At 25.8% G+C, this 19,134-nt stretch overlaps 1 protein-coding gene and 1 long non-coding RNA gene across 2 annotated transcripts; one reads left to right on the top strand and one right to left on the bottom strand.

Moving 5' to 3' along the window:
- Positions 1-3,540: 3,540 nt before the first annotated feature.
- Positions 3,541-4,229, bottom strand: LOC129302598 (uncharacterized protein At1g08160-like). The gene is made up of 2 exons (XM_054941518.1): positions 4,191-4,229; positions 3,541-4,149 (listed from the first exon to the last, which is right to left on the bottom strand). Exons 1-2 carry the CDS (start codon positions 4,227-4,229, stop codon positions 3,541-3,543), a joined length of 648 nt encoding a protein of 215 aa, XP_054797493.1.
- A 6,755-nt stretch (positions 4,230-10,984) lies between these two features.
- Positions 10,985-11,851, top strand: LOC129303908 (uncharacterized). The gene is made up of 2 exons (XR_008591551.1): positions 10,985-11,277; positions 11,387-11,851. It is a non-coding gene; the product is annotated as an uncharacterized LOC129303908 (long non-coding RNA).
- Positions 11,852-19,134: the final 7,283 nt, after the last annotated feature.

Here is a 19,134-nt window from a genome sequence, read left to right as displayed (position 1 = left end):
TGTTCACAAAACAGATTTTTAAACAAGCCTTTAGTTTTTCATTATCAACCACCTGTCTACAATAAAGTACTAATTAATCAAAGATATATAAATTATCAATCAAGTTCAAAACATTTCTTGCTAAAAAGTGAGTATAAAAATTATTGGGAGAACACATTGAAGAACCATTCAAAAAATTTATTTCACAAACAAAGATTAATACAAAATAGATTATTATTAAAATGAAAACATAAACTTATTATTTTTTAAATTAGATTTGTTACTGATTTTTGTCTGTGAATAAGTTTTTTAAGTGATCTTTTGATGGATTCTTCCAAAATTATTTTTATTAGATTATATGGGCTTTTTTAGTCTGTGTTTTATTTTTATTTTTTAGCTGAGATAATATGGAGTTTCAAAACTTCAATTCAAAGAAGAGTTTGTTAGATCAACACATTGGCGTTCTAGAGATGAAAAGCAAAACAAAGGAAAAAAAAAAAACGATGAGCCCTGTCATTAGCAGCTGCCAGAAAGTGCGTGTGTATTACTCGTTATAAAATATTTTTAAATAAAATCTTACATATTAATAAAATTTATTAAATATATTTAATAATTTTATCTTTTTAAAATAAAAATATAAAATTTTTAAAATATCCATTATTTAATATATTAAAAAAATGAATGAAAATTAATTATAGAAAGAGAAAATGTAATATTAAAATTGATGTATTTAATAAAATTTTAATTTACTTAAAGTGTTTTATATTTTAAAATAAAAAAACTTTTTAAAAAATTTTTTATAATTTAAAATGAAAGAAGTAATATATATACATAGGGGAAGACAAAAAGGGGGTGAAAACGACAAAAATTAAAAAGAGAGAAAATTAAAGAAGATGCTCGAATCAAAATGGATGAGTCCTGTTGTTGGACGCTCATCGCTGTTTGGAAGTCGTTAGAATCGTCGCACACTCACCCGCCATTACCCGATTCTATGTTTTTTTTTTTTTTTTCAATAACGTAACTTGAAAAATTAAAGATACAGTAAAACAAAAATGACAATGTCAAACTTAAACATAAATGTATAGTATACTAAAAAATAATAGTATGACTGGTTTTCAACCTTTTGTAATCCAATGAGTTCACTATTTACTATCTTTAGTTATTAAGATATATTATTTTTTGGCCAATGATATTGTGACCAAATAGCATGAAAATGTTCTTGCAACTTGCAAGTAAAAACTATTCTACGTTCATATATATATATATATAAAAGATATTTTTTAAAAGTTTATTTTATTTTTAAATATAAGAAGTATTATGATGTTTCTGAATAATTAGACAATTATTCTTGTCTTACAAAATGAAAAATATTAATTATGTGCTTTTTCCATCACTATTACAATATTAATTGTGACACTATTAGAAGTAAAATTTAAAAAACTATTGTAATTATGTGTGATTCCAACTACATAATAATTTTTATTGATGTATGAGATTCAATTAAAAATATTTTTTATATAATAAGGGAGGGAGTAATTGATTCAATTTTACTTATAATTTTAGATTGTTAATGCGTGCCTTTCTCAACTCAATTAAAAAAGATATTCTTGTTTGATGTGATTTTAATTAATTTGATAATCAACTATTATGCTATGTACATTTACTTATAAAATTTATGGTTGTTGGCAAAAGAAAACTTATAAAATTTATAGTTGAATGTCTGTTACGACTGACAAAATGAGGAAAAATGTATCAGCCATTAAGAAAGGTGAGGAAAAATACATTTTTTATTTTTTTATAATTTTACTTAAGTTTTAATTTGATTATTATAACTTTCTATTTCAATTTTCTTTTTGGTGAAAAACTTTGTAGTTCATATTTATAAATGAATTAGATACTTATAATGGATTATTTTTAAAATCTAACCTCTATCATCAAAGTTATGATAACATTTTATTAAAATAGAAAATATGGCTAGGTATATATTCTATGTCAGTAAAAAAAAGGATCTATATTTGTAATTTAAATATAAATAGGTGGTATTGAAAATAAAGAAAAATATAAACACCAAATAAGATGTTGAAAGTTTAAACCATAAACCCTAAGATAAAAATAATCCGAGTAAAATTAAGAATAATTAAAAATAATTTTTCAAAAATATAAATTACAAGGGTTGGTTTTCAGAAGATAAAAGGCATAAGATTATACTAATTTTAGACAAAATCATGAATAGATTTAAAGTTCAATTGCAGATTTGGAGGGTTGCTTTTACAAAAGGGAAGTGCCAGCCAAAGTTCCAACCTACTCAGCAACACTGAGATTTGAGAATCTCGTGTGCTTTCAATTCATCATATTTTCATTTGGGGCGGCAACAAAAGTGATTATATTTTGGTCGATTCTCTTATATTAATTTAATCACTTTACTCATTTTTATTGTTAAATGCAAATGAATATCCACCCAGACACAAAAAAAAAATATTATTGAGAGCCCATGTCCCATAAGATGAGATTCTTCCTTTAAAATTCTGAACAAATAAATTATAAAAAATAAAAAATATATATAATTTAACTAATTTAAATTAAACTTAGAGAAATTTTTTTTTTTGAACTACCAAATCATCCCTTTCTTAGACTAATTATTTTGTCACTTGGGGTCATCTTCAAAACGCACATTTTCGAGGTCCTGTGTTCAAATTCAAGTGATATAAATTAAAGCAAAATATGGGTAAATAGTTTGAGATGTAGACACTTCTAATATAATTATATAATAAACAACAAAAGATTTAGAAAATTAGGGAGCAGTGCCATGTTATTGACGGGCATGAAAAATAGAAAAAAATACTTTTATAAATATCACATATATTTATTTAAATAAAATAAATTCAATCAAATGATATAAATATTATATATATATCTAAATTAATCATCTAATTTCTATAATTGTAATTCAATTCATATAATTTTAACTTGGTATGATTCAATTTAAATAGTTTAATTTAATTTTAATTCAATTTTTAAAATTTTAGTGAGTAGTAATCTTTTAAAATATTAATCTTTAAATTTTAATAAAAATTTTATTCTTTATAAATTTATTTTGTAATAGAGACAATGGCAAAAAAAAAACAGAGAGAGACAACTAAAACAATAGATTAAAGGAATTAAATGATTAATTTTTCATTATATATATATTTGACTTCTTAAAAATAGTTTTTATTTTAGATCTAGCACTCTAATCACCGGCGCCGTCTGGTCAGGTCGGAAACTATTTAAGGTCGGGACCGTTCGCTGCGTTTCATCTCTGGATTGAACTCCGTCAATTCAAATTCAAATTTGAAGCAAAAGAAATTCCATTTTTTGTTAGTCATCAATCTATCTTTCTTCTTCTTTCTTATGCATATCAATTATCAAACAGTTGACTGAATCATTCTTCCACACACTCGTATTAAATTTCACATTTAACAGTATATCCAGGATCTATCATTTCTCTTCTATGTCTAAAATTCTAAATCCACATTAGAAACTTACAAGAAAGCAGCAGATTTTTACAGACAAAAATCATCTTCATCGCTTTGTTATGCATATTCTGGTTATTAGAACTCCAGTCGGTGGACCAGTCATCTCGATCTGGCAAGTGCTATGGATCCGGAAAGACAAATGGATGAAACCAACAATGGCTCTTACTTTAAAGGTTGCCCTCACGTTGCAGTTCACCCTGTTGCTCTGAACCTGCCTTTGAAGCTTTATCCCTAGATCCTCAGGCAGAAACACCAAGCTTGAGATGAAGTGAATCGGTTGCAACCTGGTTTGCCTTCGCCTCTGCGTGAACGGCTGAATCGCCTGACTGGATATGACTCTGTCTGCGAAGAAAAGCTCAATGTCGCCAGATTCAAATCTCACGTCGATTTTCCTATTAGGATTCGTGAAATTCGCGAGCAGGACAAAATCTCCGTTCAGATACTGTGGAGAGTCGAAGTACACGACTTTGAGGCTCGCATTGGGGATGTCGAAAATAGGGTTTCGCGGTTTAACGGTGAGGAAGATGATCAGCGTTGCGATTCCAAAGACGATGAGGATGACGCTGAATATGAGGCACAAAACTGCAGCAAACCATACTACTGGGTTCGTTCGTCGAACTCTTGGATGCCTCAGTGTTGTTGGTTGTCTACTATACTGTTTTGTGGCAAAATTTGGTGATTCTAATTCCACACAACTTTGGTTTCTGGATTGTATTGATCCTGCGATTTGGTCATTAGAATTTGGCTTGAGTGGCTTTGTGGGTGGGGATGGAGATTCTGGATGAGGTGAGAGATGATCAGGCATACTTGAGTAAAGTACTAGAAAGAGCTGCAAATTATTACAGCAAAATTGAAGAAGCAGATAATGAAAGTGAAGTTCATGGAGATGAAAAAGAGGATGGATATGTTAATTTATTCCTTTGGGGTGGTGGGCTAAGGAAGGTGAAGAGGGAAAAGAAGCTTTTAAATTGGGTGGCAATGGTGGCAGCGGTGGGGTCACTCTTTTTCTGGGTACTGGCAAAAGGTATGAGGGAGTGGGAACAGGTGAGAGCTACAGTGAAGGCCAAATCAGCGTTTGGGTTTTTTTCACTTTCGAATGTTTTGCTTTTGGTGCAGAGCTATGGCTGAGAAAAGTCATAAAGAAGAGTTAGTTCAACAGAGAATTCTCGTCCTTTTATTGCTCTTGCTTTTAAGTTCTGAAGTTTGTGTTTGACTGGGCAATGTTTTAGGGTAATCTGCGAAACCGGTCAATTCAATGAAGGGCTTAGATCAAGCTTGTTTACCATTTATTATATAGTGTTGCTTCATGATATCAAAACTCGTGTCCTTGGATGCGTAGGTTGATTAATCACTAAGAAATTGTTTTGACCCAAAAAAAAAAAAAAGTCACCATGGAATTGCACGCAATTCGGAAGGTGAATCATCTGGAATACGACTCTCAATCAATCTTCAATCATGGCGATTCAGGCCGCAGACCAGAAAGAGCCATCGGACAAAGATGGAAAAAATGATAATAAATTTTTTTTAAAATAATAATTTAATTTTTTTAAATATTTTTTGTTATATAAATTATAAAAGTTGAATAAGAAATCACAATTTATCAAATATAATTTTTATTATTAAAAAAAAGTTTTCAAAATGATAAACTTTTATCACAACTTTTTTTAAGAAATAATAATTTTTATGTAAAGAATCATAAAAATTAAATAAAAAATTATAATTTATTAATAAAAGTAAAATGATATTTTCACTTTAAAATTTATCGACACATAAATTTTTAAAAAATTTAGTGAAATCATAACATTTAAAGAGATCAAAGTATCATTTATATAATTCAAAAAATTTTACTGTGATTTTTCCTTGTTAATATTTCATTCCATGTTAGATGAGAATGACAATCCAAAAATATATATATATTAATCATAGTTAGGTCCTTAATACATTTTTTTTTAAAAAATTAGTTTTTAATATCAATTCAAACTGTTGTAAATTTAAAATTTTCAATTTCAAATACGATATTTGAATTCTAAATCACAATCAATTTGCAATTAGTATTCCTATTTATAATTATTTAAATTGATATTTATAATTTACTTTATAAAAAATTTTGTTGGAGACTTAACAGTAATTAGTTTATCTTTTTTTGGACCTTTACTGTCATTCTTCCTACTTTTTATTTAGAATTGATAATATGTGTTGGATTCGTTGGACTATCTATTTTTTTTTTAAAGATTGGGTCTTGAAAATTTAAATTTTTTGAAAAAATCACAATTAAAAATCCCTATATTGTTATATTTGTAAAAAAAGATTAAAAAATTTTGAAATCGCTCTGCAAGATTAAATGACCAAAACATAATTTAAATTTATTGTAAAATTACAAAGCTACCCCTCATTTATTTATTTTATTTTTTCACTATCATCGACTGTCAAAGCTCGAGCAGTGGCCCCTTAGGCTCCAACACTTGCAAAGGTGACAAATTAATTTTTGTTTTTAAAGGTGGCTAAGGGAACTTTGATTCCACAACTCTTGGTCACTAAAAGAAATGCTAGCCTTTGAGTTAGCAATGCCTTTTAATCATATAATACAAATTTTGATATAAATTATCAACTCTGTTCTAACTTTTCAAGTTAATATTTATCAAGAGTTTAATAATTATTTATCATTTTATAAATGACTACTTGTTAAGTTATTAATAAAATTTGTTAAAAATTTAATATATATTAGTTTTTATAAACATTTACATGTTTTTATTATAAAAATTTACATGTCAAAAGCTTATATAAATTTGTTATTTTATCAAAATTTACCTTGATAAATTATTAAGAAAAATTGTCAAAAATTAGTGATGGCACTTGTCATTTTACAAATAATTATATTAAATTACTAATAAGAATTTATTAAAAAAAATTATTCACTGATTTTTATTAATGTTTAATTATTTTTATTATCAAAAATTTATTTGAAAAATAGCTTTTGTAAACTTTTTATTTTACTAAAATTTATTTGTTAAATTATTAAAAAAAATTGTTAAAGTTAGTAACAAGACTCATCATTTTATAAATAATTACTTATTAAATTATTAATGGAGATTTGATAAAAAAATTTATTATACACAGGTTTTTTATAAATATTAACTTATTTTTATTACTAAAAGTTTACTTATATGTGAACATTTTATTTTACTAAAATTTATTTGTTGAGTTATTAAGGAAAATTGTCAAAGTTAGTAACAGAACTTATTATTTTATAAACAATTTTTTATTAATTTAATAATGGGGATTTGTTGAAAAAATTATCATACACTTTTTTTTTATAAATGTTTGTTGTTTTTATTATCGAAAATTTATTTGTGAACTTTTTATTTTACTAAAAATTACTTATCAAATTATTAAGAAAATTGTCAAAGTTAGTAATAAAACTTGTGATTTCACAAATTATTACTTATTAAATTACTAATAGGAACTTATTAAATAAATTTAGTATACATTGATTTTTATAATTTTTACTTGTTTTTATCACTAAAAGTTTACTTGTAAAAAAGCTTATATGAACTTTTTATTAAAATTGATTTATTAAATTATTAATAAAAATTGTCAAAGTTAGTAATAGAACTTATAATTCCATAAATTGTTGCTTGTTAAATTATTAATGAAGCTTATTAAAAAATTTATTATACATTGGTTTTTTATAAATGTTTACTTATCAAATGTTTACTTGTTAAAAAAACTTTGTTTACTTCTGACAAGTGTACATTTGATAGCAAAAGCAAGGAAATATTTATAAAAATCAATACATATTAAATTTTTTTAATAAATCTCATTAGTAATTTAATAAATAGTTATTTGTGAAATAACAAATCACCCTTAAAGTCCTAATAAGTATTGGCTTGAAAAGTTAAAATTGAGTTGGTAATATATATAAAACTTTGCTTTATATGATTAAGAGGCATTATTAGCTTAGTTTCTAGCATTTTTGTCACCTTTGACGGAGCTCTAGTTGCCAGCAATTTGTCTCATGGGTGGCACCGGTGATAACATTCAGGCTGTCAGTGACAATGGGAGAATATTTTAAAGAAAATAAATGAGAGGTGGTTTTGTAATCTCAAAATGAATGTTAATTACATTTTAGTTCCTTAGTCCTATAGAGCAATTTCGGAATTTGTTTTCTTTTGTCTATATACGAATGTAGGCTTTGATAAACTCAAAACCTACTTAAAGACTTTGAACTTTAAATTTAAAAGCTTTTTTAAAGGCCTACATAAATACAACATATGAAGTAGGCATTTAAAAAGATTTCAGGCCAAGTCAGGCCTATCTTAAGCTTAGGCTTGAACATAAGAAAAGCTCACATATAAGTTCAAACTTAGGCTCAAACTTGAGACCTATGTTAGAGGCTCATGATTATTTGATTAAAGACTGGCCTGGCCTGACCTATTCCTATTTCTATATATAAATATTTTTTATTAGAGATAATTCTATTTGAAAAAATATCAGGCACTAAATATGGGTACATTTTTTAATAAAAATTTAAACTTTAATTTATCACATTGCAAGGAGCTAATTTTTTTAGCTAAATCCAACCCTTGTTATTAGAGTCTTTTTTTAATTAAAAAAATTACCTTACTTTTGTAAACTCAAAAAAAAGGCCTGGACTTCCCGTTTAACCTTACTTTTATTTCTTCAATTTTAAAGTATGCTAAAAAACTAAAGTTTGATTTTTTTTGGTTACTCACAAATATATTCCTATTAAAGATAATTTTATTTGAAATGGTGTCAAACACTAAATGTGGATATCCCTTTTAACAAGAATTCAAACATTAATTCTTTAAATTATAAGGGATTAGCCCTTTCTATTAGCTCTAACTTCATTTAGTCGTTTCTATTAGCTCTAACTTTATTTGGCCTTTTCTATTGGCTCTAACCTCATTAGTATAATTTTTGAATATAAAAGAATTGTTGAACCCGCAAAAAAAGGCTTGGACTAAAGTTTGGATTTTGAAATAAGTAGAAAATGCTGCCACGATAGAAAACGTTTAACGAATGCATATACCAATGAAAAGATTCCCATTACATACATAAAAAAGAAAAAGAAAAAGAAAAAGTAATCTTACCAAGTATATAAACGAATTAGACTAATTCCATACGTATATTTAAATGTGTACTTTTAGGTTTATTGTATATTTTACGTGATTGAAATACTTTAATAACAAATAAATATGTAAATAGGTTAAGTTATTAATTATTTCACAAAAATTAAGTCATGGGGAAATATTGTTAATAAAATATAAGCAATATGTAAACATGTAAAAATGTTTAATTGATGCGCTTATCATATATTAATTGGACTTTCTTTTTGACTTGAGTGATAATATCTTAAACATTTTAATTTGGTTAGACATTTATTTTTCATCCTTTAGAGTTTGGATATGTTTGGCAAAAAAAGTGTTTGAACACCTGTTGTAATAATAAATTGGGTTAAATGATAATTTGGCATAAGGTTTAAGATTCTAAATTTATTTTTGATATGATATTCACATTCAACATTTGAAAATTATATAATATCCCACCTATGATTAATAAATATTAAATTTAACAGTTAGTTCATCAAAAAAATGAAAGAAAAAGACTTAAAAAGATTAGAGAAAATATAATTTTTATATGATATTTATTTAAAATTTTGAGTATTTTTTATAATTTTTAAAATTATTTTTTTATAATTTTATGATCAATTAAAGTTAAAGTTAAATTTGATTAATAGTAAAGGTGGCATTGGATTGTTTTTAAACATTTAAAGAGACTATTGCATCAAAAAGAAAATTAAGATCCAAATTTCTGTGCTTATAATTAAGGGTCGTCAATTGCTTTTCTGCCTCATGCCTCGTAATCTCGTATTAAATATTACTTTTATTTAATTTGATCACTTGTTTGAATTAGGACTGTATAAAAAATTGGACGATACTAGATTTCAGCCTAATTTAAAATTTAGTCTCTTTTATAAAAAAGATTGAGTTAGGCAACTCGTAATCCGATCTTATTCAGTGATAATCTGAAGATTAGCAAGATAGAACTTCGTCCATAAGATTGAGAGACTAATTTTATTAATTCAGTACTCACTTAGCTTTTTTTTTTTCCTCCATGAGAGACAATAATCAATTTTAACTTAATAAACTCAATTAAAATAGTAAAAACACTTACAACAATAATAAATCTATAATAATTTTTAACAAAAAAATATTTTTGTTATAATTCAAATAATTTAAATTTATAATTTCAAAAAAAAAACACTCAACAAACTTCAGCAATAATTTAAAAGCAAATTCAATAAATTTTCATACAATTATTTCTTTAAGGTCAACTATACTTGAAACATTTATTAAAAATAAATGAATTATAATTATATTAATTAAATTAACAGGATCAGATTAGATCAAGTGATTTAAATGCTCAATCTCCTATCTAATCTAACCTAAAAAACTAATCTGATTTTTTTAATTCTTTTAATTTTAAAAGATAAGTGTTTATATAAATTAAATAGAACTGGATCATTTTAAATTAAATTGAATCAGATAAGATTAAAAGACTTTTGTACCATCTAAAAGTTCGAATGGCTCAACGCACGCTACTTCCTTCTGACCTTCACCTCTTTCCTCAGTTGCAGGATTTAATGCTTTTAGCCGTACAGAGCGTCACCTGCTCGCCTGTTAGTGCTGGGAATCATAACGATAAATAATAAAAAACAATATTAGGGGCTAAGTGACTTAAGTCAAGTCAAATAAGCCTAAGTTCGAGATCGATCTCTCTCTCTCTCTCTCTCTCTCTCTCTCTCTCTGTATATATATATATATATTGTCATTTTTAGAAGTTTTATTCAAGCCCAGCTCCATTAACAGATTCCGGACAAAACAAGCTGGTCTTGTGGGGCTGACCTAAATTTCCAACTCAGGTGCGGCCTCATTGTTAAATTTTCATTTGAAATTTTAAAACTTTTAGTGTGTGTTTGATTTTTAATTTATCAAAAGTTAGTTTAGTAAAAATTAATTGTTATAATAAAATTTATATTTAAATATATTTTTTTAAAAGTCAATTTGATACGCTAAAAGTTGTTTAAATTAAAATAGTAAAATGTGCTTTTGAATGTACAATTATCAAAAAAGATATTAATTTATAATGATTTATAATTTTTATCATGCAAATAAAATATGTTTAAAATATTTAAAAAATATGATAAAGATTTTAAATAATATAAAATTTGATCTATAATGCTAAAAATTTAATTTCTGGTTATTTATACCTTTTTAATTTGTAATTTTAGAAAATATGATAAAAATTTGTGATTTTTAGTATACATTAATGCTAAAAATTAACATAATTAATTATTCAATTTATGATGCTAAAAACTTGATACTTAATTATTATTATTAAAATAATAATTATATTTTAATGAATTAACTATTTTTTAAATAAAATAATAAGATATTAAACTTGGACTTAGATTTTGGACCAAAAAAGCTTGTATTTCTTAGCTGCTTTGAAGTTACAATTGGTTTTGATGTATTCTTTTCTGCTGAAAAATGAGTCAGATGCTGTCTGGCATTTACCGAGTGTTCCACACCGTTTAAATAATCTAAGTATATATATATATATATATATATATATTTTGTTCGTCATCTCCACAAATGTATGACCATTATCTTCTGTAGGAAATTCGGCTGTACAAGCAATTTCTTTACTTATAAAAAAGGGTGTACCAGAGTCTAACATCATATTTCTCAATCTCATATCGGTAAGATACTGCTATGTTAGTGATGATACACACATTTTACTGTTCTTTCACCATCATATTTTTCTTTTGCCATAGTGATGATACATACATTTTATTCTCATTTTGCCAGGCACCCCAAGGCGTGCATGTGGTCTGCAAAGCCTTTCCCAGAATAAAAATCGTGACATCTGAGATTGAGTTGGGCCTGAATAAGGACTTCCGTGTCGTACCAGGCATGGGCGAGTTTGGGGACCGGTATTTCGGCACAGATGATGATCAGCAGGTGGTGGTCCCTTCACAGTAGTTATTTTACATATAAAAGACGTTGGAAAAAGGTTGAAATTTGCTGAACTGATGTAGTGATGAAAACCAAAGCTCAGTCTTATGCTCAACTGGGCCTAGAATCATAGTATTGTGACCAAGTTGCCTTGGGTTTACAAACTTAGGTACACGTGTAATTCTTCAAACCGACTTTTAACCTTTCTACTGTACCAGACTTGCGCTTTAGATGTTGGTTTCCTTTCCAGGTACTTTATATCTTGATACATTTAGTTATGAACCTGGAGATGAATGGATATAAATCACTTTGAGTTAATTCCGTCTGTTTTTTACTGCATTTTGGACCCCCAAATTTTGTGCTGGTTGATATACAGCTACTGTAAATCTCAAACCATACGTTGTGCCTGCCAATGAGCACGCTGGTTAGCTTGTGCCAACCAGCCAGGTGCCTGCCTGGCTTGGTAGAGCGATTCAGCTTGGTTCGGCTATTTTTTTGGGCCCCATTTGACCCGACTCAAAATAATGAGGTTGGACCATATTCACTGGGCCGACAAAGCCTGTAAACACTTCTAGCAGAGTCATTGTTTGGGGAAAGCCTTCCTTCTGCACTGGAAGCACTAACATTTGTCGCATAAGATAGTGGGTTCATATTTTTTTGACGAAATTTGAAGAAAAATATATTATTAATAATTTATGGATAGTATGACTGGTAAACTTCGTATTAATTTGGCTGATGTTGATTTTCAGTTGATTAGTTCTCTCATTTCTCTGCTATATGTTGTTTTGTAACATTATTCAAATGATATTTGAAGTTGACAGTCTCTGCACATTTCTCATCGTCTTCATTATGTTTCTCACGCTTGTGATCACTGTATTCTGATTGCTTGAGATTCTAGGAATCTTTGCTCAAAACACGGATTGCATGTTTGATGCACAAAAGTATTTTTCGGAAATGATATTTGAAATGTATTTAGAAGGAAAATAAGCTTAAATGTATTTCCTATTTATTTTTTAGAAAACATATTTCTACCTATCAAACATCGCTTGATTTTAGATTGTAGACGGAAACTGAAGATCCTAGAAACAAGAAAATTGATGTTAATCTATGATTTTTGTGGGTTAAGTGTTTTTTTTGTTTTTTTTTTAATAATGAAAAGAGAGATAATTCATGACCAAGATTGTCAAGACAGTACAAACCAAGAGTTTCTTGGTTTAATGGAACCCTACACCTTGAAAAAGGAAAGTTGTGGGTTCTATATCTCATATGGTTGAGGGGGGCGAGTGTGTTTTTGTGAGTTTGTTGAGTATCTGTGTTATTCCTCAGTTTTGGTATGTATGTGTGTGGAGAGCATTTGTATTTGGACCATTTCCGGGAAAGAAAAAAACAAAGGAAAAAAGAAAAAGAAAGTCAACACATTACAAAATACTATGAGATCTTAGCCCTTCATCATCCATCACAAAGCGATTGTTGATCAAATGCAGCCAAAGTGTTCCAAGCTAAAAAAGTGAGGACAAAAGTTGTTTCTATTATTTTGTAAGGAAAATAATAATAAAATCTTCTTAAATTATACTAATAATAATATTATCTTTTAAAATGTCATAATTTTATTAAAGCTTTTAAAAATATTTGTGTTAATAAATTTTAAAGTGAAAAGACTATTTCAAAGTTTTAAAGCTTAGAATAACAAGTCCTAATTATAATTTTTCTTAAGGAATAATAACTTTTATTCTGTGTGTTGTAAGAGTTGAACGAGAAATTATAACTTTTTAAATATAATTTTTATCATTGAAAAATAAATTCTCAAAATAACCAGCTTCAATCACAATTTTTGTTTAAGAAATAATAATCTTTATTCTGTAAATTATAAGAATTGAATAAGAAATTATAACTTATCAAGTATAATTTTTAATATTGAAAAACAAGTTTTTAAAATAACAAGTCTCAATTATAACTTTTTTTAAGAAATAACAACTTTTATTTCAAAAACCATAACAATTGAATAATAAATCAAGACTTGTTAATAAAAATAAAATGATCTTTTTAATTTAAAATTTACTAATACGGAAGCCTTTAGAAACTTCAGTAGGATTATGTCATTTTAAAAGATAAAATTATTATTTATATAATTTGGGACTTTATTGTCAGTTTTTTTTAATATTGTATGGGCTTCTTTTAGTCCCTATGTTTTGTTTTTCAGCTGAGACAACATGGAGTTTCAAAAATTCAATTCAAAGGAGTTTTTTGGAGCAACGCATCGGCGTCTAGAGATGAAAAGAAACTGTGGGTTGTCTGATCGGTATTGACGGCTGCCAGCAAAATATATATATACATATATACACACAGACATACACATGTATGTATGTACGGTGGGAAGACAAAAGAAAAAAAAATATAAAGCGACAAAAATTAAAGAGAAAGAAAATTAAAGAAGATGCTCAAATGAATGAGCTTTGTCATAGTGTCATTGGACCATAGTTATTAAACTCTTAAATTAATTTTATGAATTTAATATTTTTATATTTTTAATTTATAAAATTATATCAACTTGTTTATAAACTCAAACTATATATAAATTCGATTAAACTCGTGAGTTTACTTTCAAATTTATCATTTTTATGTTTCTCACTTACAAAATTATGTCAGTTAATTTATAAATTCAGATTAGATGCAAGTTTGATTAAACTTGTTAGGCTTGTTAATTTAATTTTATTTTTTGAGTTGAATGTGTTAAGTATATACAGTTCATAAGAGTTATAAAACATGGTTCAAAGAAAAAAAACTTGAAATACAAAAACTAATATTAATAAAAAAATAAAACAAAAAATACTAAAAATAAGTTCCTCTATTTTAAAATTTTTATCTTGTATATAATAATTTATCAATGTAGATGGATTTAACTTCAATAATTTATATTTTTTATATATTTAAATTAAATTATAATTATATTTTAATGACTATTTATTAATAGAGATAAATTTTTATTAGTTTACAATTCAAGTTTGTGATACAAATTTATTTTTTTATCACAAATTTATTTAAATTTATGAATTTAATAACCTTACAGTGGACCCAAAGTCACGGCCTGGAAGTCCTTAGAACGTTGCATAACATAATCACCCGTCATTACCTGATTTTATGTTTTTTTAATTCCAATAACCTGTTTATATATATGTGTGTGAAAAATTAAAGATACAGTAAAACAAAGAAGATACTCCCTCTACTGTCGTAGAAAAACTTACATGTATTTCTTTATTTTTATTTATAAGTAAAATTATAAATTTAAAGAACTATTTTACCCAACTCATCCCTTATAGAGTCAATATTTATTTTTACTAGATAAATTTATTTAATTAATTGTACAGATAATTTAGTGCAATTTTTTTAATTTCAAATATAATTATTTTTCTTAATTAATTATTTTGGAGTAATGTCAAACTTAAACATAAATTTATAGCATACTAAAAAATAAATAGTATGACTGGTTTTCAACCTTCTGTAATCCAATGAGTATTGTTTGGCCAATGATGTTATGACCGAATGGCATGAAAATGTCCGTGCAGGTAAAAGCTAATGGATTCAATTTTATTTGTAATTTTAGGTCGTTGGTGCCTGCCATGTGACTTTAATGAAACTGAAAATAAACTATTATCCTATATATAATTATATATACTTATAAAATTTATAGTTGAATGTTTGTTCCAACTGACAAAATGAAGAAAAAAATTTGAGAAAAACGCATTTAAGACCTTGTGAAAAAATTATTCATAAATAAAAATCAAAATGAAATGAATTACTATTAAATAGTAATACAAATTTTTTTTTTTGCAATGATGACTTGTTATTTTTTTTTGTTTGTAAATAATTTTTTTAAGTCTTTGGATACAATTTTCCCAAACAGATATCCACCCATTAAGAAAGGTGAGGAAAAATACATTTTTTATTTTTATAATTTTACTTTAGTTTTGATTGGATTCTCATAACTTAGTAGTTCATATATATAAATGAATGGATACTTATAATTGATCATTTTTAAAAGCTGACCCGTACTATCAAAGTTATGATGATATTTTATCAAAAGATAAAATATGACAAAATATATGCTACATCATAATTGTGTTAACTCTATGAATTTAATATTTTTAACTTACAAAATCATGTTAACTCATTTATAAATTTAGACTATATACAAACTCAATTAAATTTATAAGTTTACCTTTGAATTTATTATTTTTATGTTTTTAATTTACACAATCGTATCAACTAATTCATAAATTAGGAATAAATACAAACTTGGTTAAACTTGTTCAACTCTTCAAATTTTTTTTTTTGAATTGAGCGAGTTAAGTATATATTATGAAGAATTTAATTCATAAAATTTATAAGACCTGATTAAAAAAAAACTTGAAATATAAAAACTAATATTAATAAAAAACAAAAGTAAACACAAAAAATAAGCTTTTCTATTTTAAAATTTTTATGTCTCGCATATGATAATTTATCAATATAGATGAGTTTAATTTTAATTATTTATATTTTTAATATATTTAAATTAAATTATAATCATATTGTGATGGCTATTTATTAATAGAAGTAAATTTTTAAAAGTTTACGATTCAAGTTTGCGATATGAATTTACATTCCTATCACGAATTTACTTAAACTCATGAGTTTAACGACCTTGTACTACGCTACTTTTGTTAAAAAATATAAGACATTTTTAACCAAATATTACTCTCAATAAAGTAGTTATTTGTTTTTAAAATAACACTTTTTTCATATTTATTCTTATTTAATAGGGTATTTCACCCCAAAAAAATATAAAGTAATTTATTCAATAGGGGCACTTTAAAAAAGTAATAATTACACCTTAAAAAATTAAAAATATTTTATATTTTTTAACATTTAATCCCTCAAAAAATATCATATTTTTTGACGGAAGGAGTATATTTTTTTTACTTTAAATATAAATTATTAATATTGAAAACGAACATAAAAAAAGCCAACAAAGTAAGATGTTTAAACCATAAACACTAAATCCTAAAATAAAAATAATCCGAGTAATATAAAGATTAATTAAAAATAAATTTTTGAAAAATAAATTACAAGGGTAGTTTTCAGAAGATAAAGGGCATAAGATAATACTAATTTTAAACAAAATCATGACTACATTAACAATCCATCCCCCCACCCCCCAACAAAAAAAAGAAAAAAAGATTAGAAAAGTACATAAAACCTTTCAGCCAATATGACGTGGCTGGTTCTAACAAAACAGGAAAAAAAAAAAAAAGGTTTAAAGTTTATTTGCAGATTCGGGAGGGCTTGCTTTTATAAAAGAGAAGTGCCAACCCACTCAGCCACACAGTGTTTTGAGAATCTCATGTGCTTTCAATTCATCATATTTTCATTCGGGGCGGCAACAAAAGTGATTATATTTTGGTCGATTCTCTTAAATTAATTTAATCACTTTACTCATTTTTATTGTTAAAAGCAAACGAATATCCACCCACAAAAATAAAAATTATTGAGAGCCCATAAGATGAGATTCTTCCTTTGAAATTAATTCAAACACTCAACTTTAGATTTTCGAACAAATGGATAGATGCATTTACTGATTTTTTTACAAAACATTTTTTTTGCCTATCAAACATTGCATGATTATTCATATTGTGGAAGAAAACCGAAGATCCTAGAAACAAGAAAATCGATGTTGTTAAACTATGATTCTTGAGAGTAAAAAGTTATTTTTTTAATGAAAAGAAAAATGCATTACCCAGCAAGATTGTCAAGACATTACAAGCTATTCTTGACTCAATGGCACCCCACACCTCTTTAAAAATGGAAAGTTGTGAGTTGTATAATCTACATGGTTAAGGAAGGGGGGCGTGTGAGGAGTGTGGTGAGCATGTGCAAAGCATGATATTTTAGGAGCTGTTCAAAATTATTTTTATTTTATTGTTTTGAGAATTGATGTTTTGTAAAATATATTTTGAGAGTAAAAAAACATAATAAAAATATGTGTTTTTATTTTTTTTTTTATTTGTCAGAATAATAATCATATAACACCTAAAAGTTATTTTCATTTTTCTATTCTTTAAAATAATATTTTATTTTTTTATTCTTTAAAACACTTTTTAAAAATACGTTATTAAATAAATTTTTTATTCTCTTATTTTAGAAAACAGAAAACTGTTCACAAAACAGATTTTTAAACAAGCCTTTAGTTTTTCATTATCAACCACCTGTCTACAATAAAGTACTAATTAATCAAAGATATATAAATTATCAATCAAGTTCAAAACATTTCTTGCTAAAAAGTGAGTATAAAAATTATTGGGAGAACACATTGAAGAACCATTCAAAAAATTTATTTCACAAACAAAGATTAATACAAAATAGATTATTATTAAAATGAAAACATAAACTTATTATTTTTTAAATTAGATTTGTTACTGATTTTTGTCTGTGAATAAGTTTTTTAAGTGATCTTTTGATGGATTCTTCCAAAATTATTTTTATTAGATTATATGGGCTTTTTTAGTCTGTGTTTTATTTTTATTTTTTAGCTGAGATAATATGGAGTTTCAAAACTTCAATTCAAAGAAGAGTTTGTTAGATCAACACATTGGCGTTCTAGAGATGAAAAGCAAAACAAAGGAAAAAAAAAAAACGATGAGCCCTGTCATTAGCAGCTGCCAGAAAGTGCGTGTGTATTACTCGTTATAAAATATTTTTAAATAAAATCTTACATATTAATAAAATTTATTAAATATATTTAATAATTTTATCTTTTTAAAATAAAAATATAAAATTTTTAAAATATCCATTATTTAATATATTAAAAAAATGAATGAAAATTAATTATAGAAAGAGAAAATGTAATATTAAAATTGATGTATTTAATAAAATTTTAATTTACTTAAAGTGTTTTATATTTTAAAATAAAAAAACTTTTTAAAAAATTTTTTATAATTTAAAATGAAAGAAGTAATATATATACATAGGGGAAGACAAAAAGGGGGTGAAAACGACAAAAATTAAAAAGAGAGAAAATTAAAGAAGATGCTCGAATCAAAATGGATGAGTCCTGTTGTTGGACGCTCATCGCTGTTTGGAAGTCGTTAGAATCGTCGCACACTCACCCGCCATTACCCGATTCTATGTTTTTTTTTTTTTTTCAATAACGTAACTTGAAAAATTAAAGATACAGTAAAACAAAAATGACAATGTCAAACTTAAACATAAATGTATAGTATACTAAAAAATAATAGTATGACTGGTTTTCAACCTTTTGTAATCCAATGAGTTCACTATTTACTATCTTTAGTTATTAAGATATATTATTTTTTGGCCAATGATATTGTGACCAAATAGCATGAAAATGTTCTTGCAACTTGCAAGTAAAAACTATTCTACGTTCATATATATATATATATAAAAGATATTTTTTAAAAGTTTATTTTATTTTTAAATATAAGAAGTATTATGATGTTTCTGAATAATTAGACAATTATTCTTGTCTTACAAAATGAAAAATATTAATTATGTGCTTTTTCCATCACTATTACAATATTAATTGTGACACTATTAGAAGTAAAATT

Source organism: Prosopis cineraria, unplaced genomic scaffold (genome assembly GCF_029017545.1).
Source record: "Prosopis cineraria cultivar Desert tree isolate PC_DT_omini unplaced genomic scaffold, ASM2901754v1 PC2, whole genome shotgun sequence".
Classification (NCBI taxonomy): domain Eukaryota; kingdom Viridiplantae; phylum Streptophyta; class Magnoliopsida; order Fabales; family Fabaceae; genus Prosopis; species Prosopis cineraria.
This window is presented reverse-complemented; position numbering and strand designations above follow the sequence as displayed.

What these genes read in the sequence shown, in the direction of transcription:
- LOC129302598 (XM_054941518.1), bottom strand. Translation starts at nt 4,229, where the DNA reads ATGACCAAATCGCAGGATCAATACAATCCAGAAACCAAA. An exon ending in AATACAATCCAGAAACCAAA is followed by an intron (nt 4,150 to 4,190) that starts GTTGTGTGGAAT and finishes GCCACAAAACAG; the next exon opens with TATAGTAGACAACCAACAAC.